The sequence below is a fragment of the Pseudoliparis swirei genome, chromosome 24 (assembly GCF_029220125.1).
Source record: "Pseudoliparis swirei isolate HS2019 ecotype Mariana Trench chromosome 24, NWPU_hadal_v1, whole genome shotgun sequence".
Lineage (NCBI taxonomy): Eukaryota > Metazoa > Chordata > Actinopteri > Perciformes > Liparidae > Pseudoliparis > Pseudoliparis swirei.
This window is the reverse complement of record NC_079411.1, coordinates 16,653,332-16,668,222: the sequence shown is the minus strand read 5'-3', so window position 1 is coordinate 16,668,222 and position 14,891 is coordinate 16,653,332. Positions and strand designations below refer to the sequence as shown.

Below are 14,891 nucleotides of genomic sequence, written 5' to 3'. Positions count from 1 at the left end.
GGACTGAAATCTAATTATCCATTTCATGTAAACACCTTTGTTCGACTATGTGCGGTCCGACTACGATCCGATTAACACCCCTGGATAACTCGATCCGATCCGGTTGATAATTCGACTATCGCGGCATGTAACGGTGAATTGGATTAGGAACTGGACTTTGCGTCTTTGTGCATGCTCGAGATCCCGCCGCCCTCCTCCCCCCTCCCTCCCATGTCGTGACCCGGAAGTCGAAAGAGTCGAAAGAGACGATAATGTCACAATTAACATCATGCAAGAATAGTAGAGGGATGTAGCTTCGCCTTGCTCTCTGTTCGCCATCTTTCTCGAAATGTTGATGTTGTTGTTGTTGGTTGTTGTTGGTAGTGGTGAAGCGGTCAAGCGGAAATGGCTGTATCACCACGAGTTGTAATGAAAACAGCGCCACCTATCGTATCGGATATGACATGCTTTCGGCCAATGATTCGAATTACTCACTGCCATGTATATTGGGATAACAGCAGATCCCCCAAAAGATAGCATAGTCCGACTAAAGCAAGATTCGAATTATACCATCATGTAAACGCACTGACAGTTCCCGTATTATACCAAAGCCTGGCACACACTGTACGGTTTAAAGTCAACAGTTGTTTTTCGGCCATGATGGCCGGTATTTTAATGGGCTTGCTGGCATGTGGCCGAGTACATTTGGCACACATTGTCTTGTATAGTTCTGGAGTTGAAGATTGAGCCTCAAACTCATTGCTGAAACCCCTGGCGGCTGTTCCAGTTGTAACACACATGTTTTATGTTCGTGTTGTAATTGTAGATTTGTGTTGCAAGTTCCCCGTTGGTTAAAACTGTTTCTGTAAAAGTCTGCTTTGGTATCCTGAATCTATTTGCACTTATACAAACAGTAGCCAAAACATGTCAATGTCTAGGTCCGGGGTTTAATTCTGTCTTAAATCAAACAAAGTGAGAAGTACATGGAAGCCTTGGTGCTCTGCAGACTGACATTTGGGGTGCGTTATGATGCTAATCTTTACATAGCTTATATTGACACTTTCCTTGATATTGGTTACAAATGCTTTGAATGACTGGATGACATTATTTCTACTTCATTATGCACCTTGGAAACATCAATGCACAGCCCGTGTCACCACTAAATGCATTTTTAGGTGAGATTGTTTCGTCAAAAGGACGATACTCGTTATTCAGGTGGTTCATAATACAGTAGGCTACATGGAAATAATTGCATTTTATTATTGTTATTTGATCATTAATTTATATAAATTATATATGTAGTATATTCTTTTTTAGAGTAATTAATTAATGCCACAAATGTTAGCCTTCATCCTGGAAAATATAAATGCCTCTTGAACATGAACTTTTCAGTGTTATTGACTGATTATCTGGCTACAGCCATATGCTTTCCTCAGCTTTGACAAGTGGAGTCATCCAGACTGCCAGATTTCAGAATCGGTTCGCCCATCACTGCAGGCGCGCGCACAGCTTCCAGCAGACCGCCACCGGTACCGTGCGTGCTCTTTCTCTCTTGGTTTTGAATCGTTTCTCGACTGGACGACAGTGCTCTCCGCCATCTGAAATGCTGCCCCTGTCCCCGCTCTTGCTCCTCGTTTTCCCCGCTGTGCTCTTGGTGGCAGCGCACGGCACCGGGGACCTCCAGGGCTTCACCTTCCCCAGCGGGAGCTCAAGCTTCGACCCAACAGGTATAAACACAAAAAGCAACAAAACATAGTTCTCAACCTGGTGAAACAGTATTTACAGCGTCAGTAATGTGCCAGCTGTCACAGTTCACACACTGGCATAGCTTCTGCTAATCTTTCATGATTTGTGATCGATTTTTCACACCAAGCCACTCAAAAACCTATGAACCATTCATGGGTTCTAAAAGTGTTATTTATCCATTTGACTATTCATTGAAGCCATTTTATGACACTGAAAGGTAGTCATCATCTGCATATCAGAACATGTACCTAATTGGTAGAAATTGTTTAGGCTTTGCCAAAAAGATATTTCAGAAACAAGAATCTAAACTCATCACAATTTAAAATCTTTCAGTGGGTTTTATAATATAGCTGTAAACTTGTGTTGCAGCTCACCTGTTGAACAAATTAAATCAAAGTCATATTTGGAGACTCAGATCACACACACACACACATACCCCAAACCCCCCACCCAACCACACACACACACACACACACACACACACACACACACACACACACACACTCTCTTTAGAGGGCCTTTGCATACATCATTGATATTTAATACCCCATCCAGTGAAGATGTTTCCTCACTGTTGAGAAATGCAAGTTTCATTAACAACCAAGGGATTCATGTGTTAACCTTGTCTGGCTGTGGGAATGAGATAATGGGTTATGCTAAGTACTCTCAACGGTCTTCATTTTAAGTGAAATGGTAGATTGTTACGAATTTCAACAATGTATCACCGGGCCTAATAACTATATAGCCTGAAAAGAGCCACTCACATCTGTCAGAAAACCATCATGTTGACCTCCTTATATACAGTTTGTGTGCTTTCTCCAAGCATGCCAGATGCTTAACAGGTTTCGCAGTCATGGTGGTCCGTTTGATAATATCATCTCGCTCTAGCATACCCCTCGGCGACCCCTGGGCCCTTCATCTCCCCGGAGCTCAAAAATGGACTCTGTGTGTCATCTTCCCCTGCATTAGTGTTTACATGCATTCGAATAACTGGCTTAGTCGTACTGAAATCTAATTATCCGTTTCATGTAAACACCTTTGTTCGACTATGTGCGGTCCGACTACGATCCGATTAACACCCCTGGATAACTCGATCCGATCCGGTTGATAATTCGACTATCGCGGCATGTAACGGTGAATTGGATTAGGAACTGGACTTTGCGTCTTTGCGCATGCTCGAGATCCCGCCGCCCTCCTCCCCCCTCCCTCCCATGTCGTGACCCGGAAGTCGAAAGAGTCGAAAGAGACGATAATGTCACAATTAACATCATGCAAGAATAGTAGAGGATGTAGCTTAACCTTGCTCTCTGTTCGCCATCTTTCTCGAAATGTTGATGTTGTTGTTGTTGGTTGTTGTTGGTAGTGGTGAAGAGGTCAAGCGGAAATGGCTGTATCACCACGAGTTGTAATGAAAACAGCGCCGCCTATCGTATCGGATATGACATGCTTTCGGCCAATGATTCGAATTACTCACTGCCATGTATATTGGGATAATAGCAGATCCCCCAAAAGATAGCATAGTCCGACTAAAGCAAGATTCGAATTATACCATCATGTAAACGCACTGACAGTTCCCGTATTATACCAAAGCCTGGAACACACTGTACGGTTTAAAGTCAACAGTTGTTTTTCGGCCATGATGGCCGGTATTTTAATGGGCTTGCTGGCATGTGGCCGAGTACATTTGGCACACATTGTCTTGAATAGTTCTGGAGTTGAAGATTGAGCCTCAAACTCATTGCTGAAACCCCTGGCGGCTGTTCCAGTTGTAACACACATGTTTTATGTTCGTGTTGTAATTGTAGATTTGTGTTGCAAGTTCCCCGTTGGTTAAAACTGTTTCTGTAAAAGTCTGCTTTGGTATCCTGAATCTATTTGCACTTATACAAACAGTAGCCAAAACATGTCAATGTCTAGGTCCGGGGTTTAATTCTGTCTTAAATCAAACAAAGTGAGAAGTACATGGAAGCCTTGGTGCTCTGCAGACTGACATTTGGGGTGCGTTATGATGCTAATCTTTACATAGCTTATATTGACACTTTCCTTGATATTGGTTACAAATGCTTTGAATGACTGGATGACATTATTTCTACTTCATTATGCACCTTGGAAACATCAATGCACAGCCCGTGTCACCACTAAATGCATTTTTAGGTGAGATTGTTTCGTCAAAAGGACGATACTCGTTATTCAGGTGTTTCATAATACAGTAGGCTACATGGAAATAATTGCATTTTATTATTGTTATTTGATCATTAATTTATATAAATTATATATGTAGTATATTCTTTTTTAGAGTAATTAATTAATGCCACAAATGTTAGCCTTCATCCTGGAAAATATAAATGCCTCTTGAACATGAACTTTTCAGTGTTATTGACTGATTATCTGGCTACAGCCATATGCTTTCCTCAGCTTTGACAAGAGGGTGTGGATTAACTATTAGCGCCAAACACTTTCCTCAAGTCGGGGCTGACTATTTAGCTAGCTATCTTGTCCACCATGATTTCATACTGGAGTCACCGAACATAAAGAGCAACACATAAACTGCTGGGTCGATGCTACTGTCACATGTAGCCAGACTTTACTGTTTTCAACTTACCGTTCAGAGGGCCATTACCTGTCCAATGAGCTTTTATAATTGCTAGCGGTATTCACTTTTGCCAATTGCTAATATGTTGAATATTGTTATGATTATTGTTTGCTGAGTCTGTTGCATTGACAACATACAATATAAACGGTTGTAAACGTTTGTGATTTGAGTTTACATGCAAGGCTGGGATATGTAAATGCTAACATTGATGCTACCAATTGCTACCAATTAGCATTAGCGGGTCAGGCTAAATGAAAGTCTGCAGAGTTGGGAGACGTTGGTTTTATAGGAAGGGCTGGAAGGGAAGGTCGTTGGTAACAAAAGCATATCAGTTAATAACCAGGTTGGAGTGTATACAATATGTAGAATCTGAATACTTTGCACTCCAATGTCAAGATTAAGACTTGCATCCATCAACAACATTACCAAATATCCATATAAATAATTATTTCGCTGACAAATAGTTGTTTGAGGGGTTTAGAATCTTTGAGTTTGATTTACAGAGACAGCCAGGAAACACATTGGGAACATTAACATTTTTCTGTCTTTCTATATTGCATTGGTTTTAACGGTATGACCGCATGACTCATTTAGTTAAACACGTAATTAACAATTGCTGACTTTGATCCCAGACTTCGTTTATATTTTAAGAGTAACCATGGCCATTAACTTGCACAGATTTTGAAAAGGCTAAACATGATATGTTTCTGATGTACAGAAGCAGAGATGGATGAATAAATCATCCGACAAATGGCAATGAGCATTCCATGTATAACTAAAATAATCACAATGACTCAGGACTGAGAGAATCCCTGCTCCAAAAGGAATATTTGTAAGTGTTATAAATAGATAAATTAAACAGCTGAGCTTCATTAAAGGATGGCTGATGGATACGTTGAGTGAAATATGAGTTGATATACAGTAATTGCCTCCCTTAACCCATGTAGACCCCTGCTTGGTGGTGTATCCACCATGCATCAGCGAGGCGGATCGCCACAGCCTGGAGGCCCTGCGCAGCATCCATCAGATGATGGACAATGACCAGGACGGAGGGATCGAGGTGGAGGAGAGTTTGGAGGTACAGCACTCGGCCTTCATGAGATGTTTACCCCGTTTTCCTATCTATAAAATCCTTGTGAGTGCATGTTGTTGCATGAGACAGACGTGGTAATGCAGTTCAACAACAGCTGTTCAGGCTGGTGGACGAGTCAAGCATAGCAACGGTATAACTTTTGCTTTTGGCTCGGTGTCAAAGTGGGTTTGCTCGAATAGAATACTGCAACACTGGTGACCTTCATAGTCATACTTGACAGCCTAACTCATCTTAATATGTCCTGTCTCCAGCTTACTTAAGTCTTCCGCCAGTTACTTGGACATTTTCACAAACAAACTCGAAAAGACACACCGCTCGCCTCAGTGGAGAAATGCATTCTGCAGAATTAATAGCAATGCCTGACTTCAGTTATTTGTTTGTTTGCATTAAATTCAATAAAAAAATACAAGTTAAATTGTTACAATGAATTCCTAAATATTACAAAATGATGTAGGTTTGATACATATAGCTGTCATCTCTTATCTTTTTTGCAGTCTAGTGCACCAAACCTTTTTCTCTCTCTCTCTTCAAAGACATTTAGTGAGTGAGCCAAAAACCAAACAATATTTCCGTGTTCATGATATCCAGAGGGAATAAGTATTTTGTCCAAAGACTGTGTGAGTCTCTGTTTGTATGTGACATTGGAAGTAAATCCCTTCTAGAATGCAACTCAGGGATACAGTATCCTGGGGCTCGGGTTGCGGTAGCCATAGAGACTTAAAGAAGGGTGGAGGGGGCTGGGCTCATCAGAACAAGATTCCCTCTAGCCCTCGCATGTAGCCTCACTTTACAGCCAAGGACACATTCCAAGACAGCACCAAGACACACACACACACACACACACACACACACTTGCAATAGACACGCATTCTCCTGCCGGCATTCTAAATAAATACAGACTCAAAAGACTCACTCCTTATTCCGACTAGATTGAAATCTAAATACATAACACACCGCCACATTCACCCAATTTATTTTTGACAGAAAGGTTCAGTTTATAGTGTTGTTCTCCGCGACCCCGAACCGTGTTCTTTAAAGTTTTCATTTGTTCCTTCTGTCCCTCTCTTGTCTTTTTGCAGTTCATCATGGAGGACATGAAGCAGCAGCAGACCAACAAGCACAGCCACCTGCACAGAGAAGACCAACACATCACAGTTGAGGAGCTCTGGAGGGGCTGGAAGTTGTCCGAAGGTGTGTGCGTGTGTGTGTGTGTGTGTGTGTGTTCCAAAGTGTCAAGCTCTACTTTGCCTCATTTTGTCTCCTTTTGCCCATCTCACATCTCAGTCCATAATTGGACTCAAGATGACGTGCTCCGCTGGCTGAAGGATTTTGTCGAGTTGCCCCAGTACGAAAGGAACTTTAAGGACTTCAGGGTCAATGGAAACACACTCCCTAGGTGAGGATGTCTCTTGTCTGCTGTTGTCCGAGCGAGTCGTTGAAAAAACAAGTCAGTGGCCGCAACGCGTGAACTTTGTCACCTGTGTGCAGGATTGCAGCCAACGAGCCGTCATTCCTGAGTGTTCATCTGAGGGTTCAGGACCAGAGAGACAAACAGAAGCTTAACATCAAAGCTCTGGACGTGGTCCTGTTTGGACCGCCAACACGTAAGGACACACCCTCACCTTTTCCCCTCTCCCCTCTCCCAATGCCTCGCAGACCTAAAAACCCTCCCAGCTTCCTTGAATTTTTGCTGCTGGCATGCACCCGTTGTCCCGTCCCATCATCTATGATGCATTTATGATCCATCCACCATTAATTATACTCCTGACCTTCTATCGCACCACAGGCCCCCCTCATAACTACATGAAGGACCTGCTGCTCATCGTGTCGGTGGTGATGGGAGTGGGAGGCTGCTGGTTTGCCACGGCCCAGAACAAAGCCAGTAAATTCCACATAGCCAGGATGATGAAAGATTTGGAAAGTCTGCAGAGAGCTGAGCAGAGCCTCACAGACATGCAGGAGCAGTAAGTCGTCGGCTAGCGGTGTCTCTCACTTACTGCACATTGTTAAATGTAGTTTGGCTTGATTGCATAAACAAAATAAACCCTTCCCTTGCTCAGACTTGCGGAGGCGCAGGAGGAAAAACGTAACGTCGCAGAGGAGAAACAGAACCTGGAGGAGAAGATGAGGGATGAGATCATGGGGGCGCAGGAGGAGGCTTACCGCCTGCACGAGCTGAGGCAGGGCGCCGTCAGCGAGCTCAGCCGCCTCCGCTACGCAGAGGAGAAGCTGCTGCAGGTATCGACGCTGCGCTGTCAACGCTAGTCTGCCACGCTTTAGTTTGGGAAGTTTAAAGGAGTTACGGGACAGAATATAAGCTTTTGCAGACAGTTTTCAGCAATATGTCTACGTACTGATCTCTAACGTTTGACCGATGACCCCCCCCCTTCAGGTCCGCAGGGCGCTGAAGCAGGCGGAGAAGGACATGCAGGCGAGCTCTACTGCCTCCGAGGCCCTCCAGCTGTGGTTGCAGCTGACGCATGAGGTTGAGGTCCAGTACTACAATGTCAAGAGGCACAGAGCAGAACTACAGCTCGCCATCGCCAAGGAAGAGGTACTGTCGTGGGTCGTGTGTGTGTGCGGGGGTGGGGGGGGTGGGAGGTGTGCACATGACAAACACGGCGGTGATATTTAAAGGGACTGCACTGGATATGCAAGGAAGTAATTACAAAACGTGTAAAGGCAATTTCCATGTTGATGATTTACTCTGACATCAACTGACCTGTCCCTGTGTTCCCTTGCAGGCAGAGAGGATTAAGAAGAAGAGGAGCTCTCTGTTCGGGACTCTCCATGTCGCACACAGCTCCTTTCTAGACCAAGTTGACACAAAGATCCTGGAGGCAAAGTGAGTTAGAAATTATCCATGTGCAAGTTTTGTCTGCGTCCGCCACAGTAATGCAACATATGGTCTCTGTACGTCCCAAAGGAATTCCTTGTTTGAAGTGACAGCCTGCCTGCGGGAGCGCCTGCATCGCTGGCAGCTGATCGAGCACCTCTGTGGCTTCCCCATCATCAGGAATCCCGGCCGCACGAACCTCACTGCTCAGCTCTACTCAGACTCGATCCCCTTGGGGTTTCCCAGAGTGCCCCAGCCGTCTTGGTCCTGCCACAGCTCTGTGCATAGATCTAGGGAGGATCTGTTAGAGGAGCCTGCCTCTCCAATCATACCTCAGATGTCGGGTTAGTAACAGCAGTGGTGGCACCAGTGTCCACAAAGGGTTTGGATCCAGTGACGGCGGAGGCCATGGCACGGGATTCGCGCACTTTTCAATATGCATCAAATCATTCAGAGACCCCTTTGTGTTCTGTATGGAAACATCTGTAATGTTTTATGTTAGTCAATAGTAGATATACATCTTTTAAAAGCAAAGCAAAGGCCTTTTTCATTGGGTTTATTTAATAAGGGACAGTGCACATTCATAAAAACATTTCAGTAAATGTGCCAGAGTTAGCCAAGAGGCTATTTTTCATCTGTAGTCCCAGTCAAAAGGATGTTGGGAATATCAACACCTTCCAAGAAAAACATTTCTAAATACGTCAGCAAACACGTCTTAACTTTTTAAAATGTTCGCGGTTGTGAATACCACAAGAATGGGGGCCGTTCTTATGGCCTCTACTCGTGAACACATCTGATGGCAGTGTTACCTCAGTGGCTCGCTTAGTTTTCACCTCTTTTTAAATTTGATATTATGCAAAGATGTGAGGACAAATTGTGCCGTGCCAGATTCTGATGTTACCAGAACTCTGCAGTTGTAAAGTATTGTTGTGTCTTCATCGCGTCACCACTTTCTGATGTCATGACTTGTCTTATCTGTTGTGCTGATTGGTTCATCTTTGATCTTCCTCTAGTTCAACCACTCAAGCGCTCTCCTCAAATACGTGGACCCACCATTTGTCGGTCACGGCGTCCCGCCACGATCCCTCAGCCAGCAGCCGCCATGATCTCCCCAGAACCAGACCTTCTGATCCCCACACGAGCCTCGTACCCTTGTGAGGAAGGGGGAATGTTCCTGAAAACTCTAAAGAAACAGTATGTCTTTCTGCCCATTCAGAGGCCAATTTGTTTTTACACACTGCTCATGCTAAAACGCTTTCTATCAGTGTTTGTCCATTCCTTGATTCCTTTCCTTGTTCTCTTCCTTGCTCTTTTCTTCCCCTATTCTTCCTTTGATTTCTCTCACTAATTAGAGACTCCCAAGAGATGTTTTCAGACACAGAATATATCCCTTCACCTCCTCTCAGCAAAATGTTCCCAAATCCTGTTGACACGTCCCCTCAAAAGCTCTATCATGATGAAACTGAACTGTTTTCAGACGGCTCCATTACAAAGCATTTGAGTAAAGAAGTAGAAGCTGTTGTTGAATCTCCAGTTCGCAAAACTTTGACCGAAGAACTTGAAGCTTGTATCGACGTCAGCTGCAGAAAGATGGCAAAAGAAGAGTCTTTGATAGAGGCTACGTCAAGGAAGATATCCAGAGACAGGAGTGAAGTTCCCATGGATGCTGCGGTTCGAAAGGTGCTTTCCAATGAGTTGGATGCGGAATTCTTAGGCAGGAAAGTAGAGCGAGATACGATGGGAGATTTGATGGACACTGCTTCAAAGAACATATACAGAGAAAGAAGTGATTTACCTCTGGACATGAGAAAGATAATTTGGAATGAATTAGAAGCAACAACAGTTACGGCACCTAGGAAGATTTCAAGAGATATGATGGGGATTTCAATGGACAGCGCCTCAAGGAAGATGATACCAGATGATGTTGAGCATCGGCTTTACTCAGTGCCCAGAAGGATTACAAGAGATTCAATGGGAACGTCTTTCGACACAGGTTCTAGAAAGTTTACATGGACTAATGAAGACTGCCAGCTTAATTCCTCTGTGAGGGTGTTAGCAATAGACAACATGGTTGAGGCCCCTAGAACACCACCAAGAAAGATATCCAGAGATGAGCTGGACTATTTTACAGATACTGCTTCCATAAATGTTCTGCCCAGAGAGAGATTTGACCCACTTATGGATACTTCATCATCTACAGAGAAGCAAGAGTTCAGTTTAGGACCGTCAACAAGTAGAAGGGTACTGAGAGATGAACTTGAGATTTCTGCTGGTTCTCTCAAAAGGAAAATGCCAAGAATTGACATTGACACTTCCACAGAGACTCCCACTGGAAAGATCTCCTGGGATAAAGTTGATCTTCCAATGGAAATACCAAAACAATCAGTACTCAGAGAGGAGTTGGGAGCATCTGAATCAAGTTCATCTCCATGTCGAATTGGACAGCCAGACCTCATGTTCACCTCCCATGGACCATGGAATTCGTCATCAGAACTTTTCGCTGGCCCGCTGAGCCAGCTGGTTTATGATGGAATCCTCGAGAAGTCCTGCAACTCTGGGGCTACGACCCCAACCAGTCTCTCGGCCTCAACACCCAACCTGCCCCAGAGCGGGCTGCTAGCAGAGGTGGAGCCACGGTCACGGATTGCTTTAACGCCTCCTGCATCGTCCCCGGAGACCGGCGAGGAGAAGAACATACATCAGGAAAAGAGCAAGAAATCTTCAAAGCTCAAAAATCTTTTCAAAAAGAAAACTGAGTCAACTCCAGAGAAGTCCCAAAGTGGTCTACAAAATCTCTGATCACTCTTCGAATGTTTTCCCTTTTTTATTGAACCAGAAAATGTGAGTTGCAGGACCTCATTGACGATATCTGGCATAGAAAGCTGAAATTGATTATTTTTTGATTATTGAGTTTTATGTAGACATATGGTTGATACCATATATTATATTAGCTGCAGTTTGTTGAGGCTTTGCCTATGGTTGAAGTATGAAATTGTGCTGCTCTTCTGTGTAACAAAGGCAATGTTTGAATTCAACATGAACCTCCAGTGAAGACATCTGAACAGTTTTGATTGTTTCACATGAGAGATTTCTGTGTTGTTTGTGTTCTTTTCACCGGTTTAAAGTTGTGAAAACGTGATGTAACATATCTCATGCACCAATCTGGTTGAGGGAATGTTTCAATCAGAATCTGATGACAGTTGTGGGATGTTTGATCACCAAATTATTGAAACCACACCCACACAGCAGATAAGAGTTTTTTTTAGGCTTAGACCCTGAACTTTTTCTTCACTTAAAATTGTATTGTTGCTTATTTAGTCTTGACAATGTAATGTTACTCAAGATTTATTGAGGATTTGTAAGCTAGTTTTGAATGGCATCAAATCTGTTTGATACCTGAATTGGTCTGGACTAGCAAAATATAGCCTCCAGCAAATAGATAATTAGTTACGATTTTTACATTTTTTAAAAATGCTAATACATACCATATTTGTATCAGATTGTCCGATAACGTTTGCATATTTATGTAAAAAATGGTGTGTCTGTGCGAATATGTTGTGGCAGGAAGTTTTGGCTGGGGTTTAGACTTACTGCTTTTTCTCGCCAGTAAAATCTAAAGGACACGCCATAACATTTTTGAATGATATTGTTTTTTGATGCACATACTCATCATAATTTAAACTGCAGACTGCTTCTTAATGTTCTGAGCTTGGAAATGGGTCAACCTTAACATAGCTAATAATGACCCATTTAAATAAAGTATCTGTCCTGATCCTGTGGATTGGCCCGGGACAAGCAACGTTTTACTCAGACGTTCTGCATTCATTTGCCAAACGCTCATGAGCAGCTGGCTTGCACATTGTTTTATTTCAAATGATTGATGGGTTAAATGCTTCTTTTATTGTTTACAGGGAAAAGTCAGTACCTTGAGTAGTTTATTGGTATTAAAATAATTCTGAAATGTATTTAAGTATATTTTGAATTTGCTTATTGGAATACATATTCACGTCATATTTTTTTGTCTGTTTCAAGTATAAGGAATAATTTAGTAAAATCCTGTCTCTTGTTTAAGAAAAGAACAAGCACTAAACTTCTTATATGAATGTAGGATTTCAAAGACTGTTGTTATCTGATTATTCAAGAAGTGACGATAGAAGAAATTAAATATTAGGAAACATTGTGCATGATTCCACAATATAGAATCTAAACATTGCCTGCATGTAAATTCTTTCAAACCTTTACAAAAGGCATGTAACAAGTTGACATGCAGCTTAAAAAATAATAAAGTCTCAATGGAGTATGACTTTTTCTGTTTTTGGGGGGAGGCGTTGGGAGGGGGGGTACTCATCATTACCACTAGATGGCAGCAGAGTGGCCTGGAATTGGCCACATTTCCCCCAGTAAACATGCTTATTTCTGTATTCTCAACACCTACGATGTGATTTGACTGATGAACAGGAAACCCAGTGATGCCGAGCACCAGCACCGTCATCAGGGTGACCGGTCTGCAGCGTCAGTCTGTGTGCAGTCCGAGGGTCTGCTGGTCCTGTGGGCTTCCTGTCAAGCTTTACTGATCACAAGGACCACGCGTTATTTTAATCACCATTCACAATATGTTATGATATGTTGTCACGTGCATGAATTAATATCAATATATATCAACGAGGGGGACTTTTACTGACTTTGTTCATATTTTGTTTTTATTAGTGCGGAATTTGCAGACAAGAATTCAGCAAGTGTAAAAGTATTAATTTTATTTTCTAGAATCTAGATGTTACATGTTCTAAAAGAGTAAAACACATTCTCCTACTTTTTAAAACTAATCAGAAATGAAAGGCAGGTATAAGGCTCTAGCTTAACATGCAACAATGTTAGAAAGGTACATTTTAAACATTGTAAACATGAATATATGTCAGATAGAAAAAGAGAGACCATTGCTGTCTGGTTGGTTCTAACCCTGACTACAGAATAAAGCAAAAGCCTGCACCGGCTTGCGTCAGGCGTTGCTTCAACCACAGAACAACAAACAAGAGGAAACGGCAGCCCTGGACTTGAATTTGAACCTTTTGAATTTGAAAACATTTCACTCCATTTGGTTTCTGCTCGAGTAAAGCCAACGTGCTTGTGCCGTCCGGCCTCAGCCTATTGGTGCGTTCGTCCATCCTTTTGGCCGGAACACAACTCGAGTGAAACACGCATCTTCATCCTGAGAGACAATTTGACATTTGTTGGTTAGAAGCATTATGTTCACCTCTGGTGCTGTCACAGCTAAAGATCTGTGACTGCGACACATTAAAACAACTGCAAAGACAAAGAGATGCTGAGTCGCACCTAATGTACATAACATAGACTCAATAAAGTTCCCAAATTACCTGATCCCGTCTCGTTCGCCCCCCGGGGTCAGGGCTTTCCTGCAGAACTTGAGATTCTTCGCCTGGAAAAATTATCACAGCATCATCACAAATGAGCTTCTTCCTCTTTGCCAATATATGATATATATATATATGATATGATGACAGCCTCCCTGTGCGGTGAAATGATTGATTTAAGATAATTCATTTGGAACAAAAGTCGGAAAAACATGTGACACTACACCTGCTTTCTGACAGATGTAATAAACCAAAATGAAGGAGAGGACAGAGGCGACAATAGTGAGGGCTGGAGTGAGCCCCATCATCCAGGATCCAACAGGACCCCAACGGAGGTCAGGGCCCGAATCTGGAACACAAACAAATGTATATTATTATTTTTTTTAACTTTGTCTCTTTTCCCACATTCAGTAAAACATTGAAACATATCTGCATCAGTGGTGACTGGTCAACAGGTGGGGGCCATGCCAGAAATCTCCTACAAAAACTAGATACAAAAAAACTGTTACGATATTATTGATTATCAAAGAATAGCGTCCTATATCCTCCTTCTTTTTAACTAATTCATTTAGGATTTCAATTCATGTTTAGCAGTTCTTCAGATGAATACGCATTCTCAGAGTGTGCAACTACACAAGCTTGTTGACCATACCCGAGGCCGCGGCCCATGGGAGTATAAAGGGAGACCCTGTAGCGTTAAGTCATACTGCAGATGTGATTGGCTAATCTGTCGGGCCCGGACTTCCCTGAGTGAACACCAGCGCGCTACAGAGAATATGAAGCAGAGAAAAACAAAAATACTGCATCGACATAACTATACTTGTTCTGCCATGATTTTCAGATCTTAAAAGTAAAAATGCAACCTTTGACGTTGATGTAGCCTCCGATTTTACAAATTAAAAAAGATCCCAAAGGTCACTTTGCATACAAATACATATGGACATGCACATTGACCTACAACACTTCAGATACATGCAGTCTTAGAGTTTGAAGATATCATTATTTGTATAAACCATTATACGGTTTCACTCCAGACTGACACACATAATCTTCCTTTTAAATATATCTGGGGCCTTAACACATGTTCCTACTGTATGCTGATAATTTAGTCAAATGCTACATTCACTGCAGTCACACATAGATCTTACATGAACACAGTCAGACCAGCGTACTTACCGAAGGAGATCCTTGTTGTGACGTTGCCATACTTGTAATACAGTTTTTCCGAAATGTATTTTTTAAACTCCACTGTTCGATGTTCAGTTCCACAGTAGT

The 14,891-nt window shown here is 42.6% G+C and overlaps 1 protein-coding gene across 3 annotated transcripts; it reads left to right on the top strand.

Moving 5' to 3' along the window:
- The first annotated feature begins 1,464 nt into the window (after window positions 1–1,464).
- LOC130190714 (stromal interaction molecule 2-like) lies at window positions 1,465–12,545 on the top strand. Of its 3 annotated transcripts, XM_056410265.1 has the most exons (13): window positions 1,472–1,513; window positions 1,641–1,706; window positions 5,266–5,396; window positions 6,491–6,602; window positions 6,696–6,807; window positions 6,900–7,015; window positions 7,198–7,375; window positions 7,472–7,649; window positions 7,804–7,965; window positions 8,156–8,256; window positions 8,338–8,591; window positions 9,261–9,441; window positions 9,600–12,545. In XM_056410265.1, the coding sequence occupies exons 3-13, from the start codon at window positions 5,346–5,348 to the stop codon at window positions 11,044–11,046; spliced, it is 2,892 nt and encodes a 963-aa protein (XP_056266240.1). In that variant the 5' UTR covers window positions 1,472–1,513; window positions 1,641–1,706; window positions 5,266–5,345; the 3' UTR covers window positions 11,047–12,545. The 3 variants fall into 3 exon arrangements, with proteins under 3 accessions (XP_056266239.1, XP_056266241.1, XP_056266240.1); XM_056410264.1 differs by having other exon boundaries at window positions 1,465–1,706; XM_056410266.1 differs by lacking the exon at window positions 9,600–12,545 and having other exon boundaries at window positions 1,465–1,706; window positions 8,338–9,344.
- The last annotated feature ends 2,346 nt before the right edge of the window (window positions 12,546–14,891 follow it).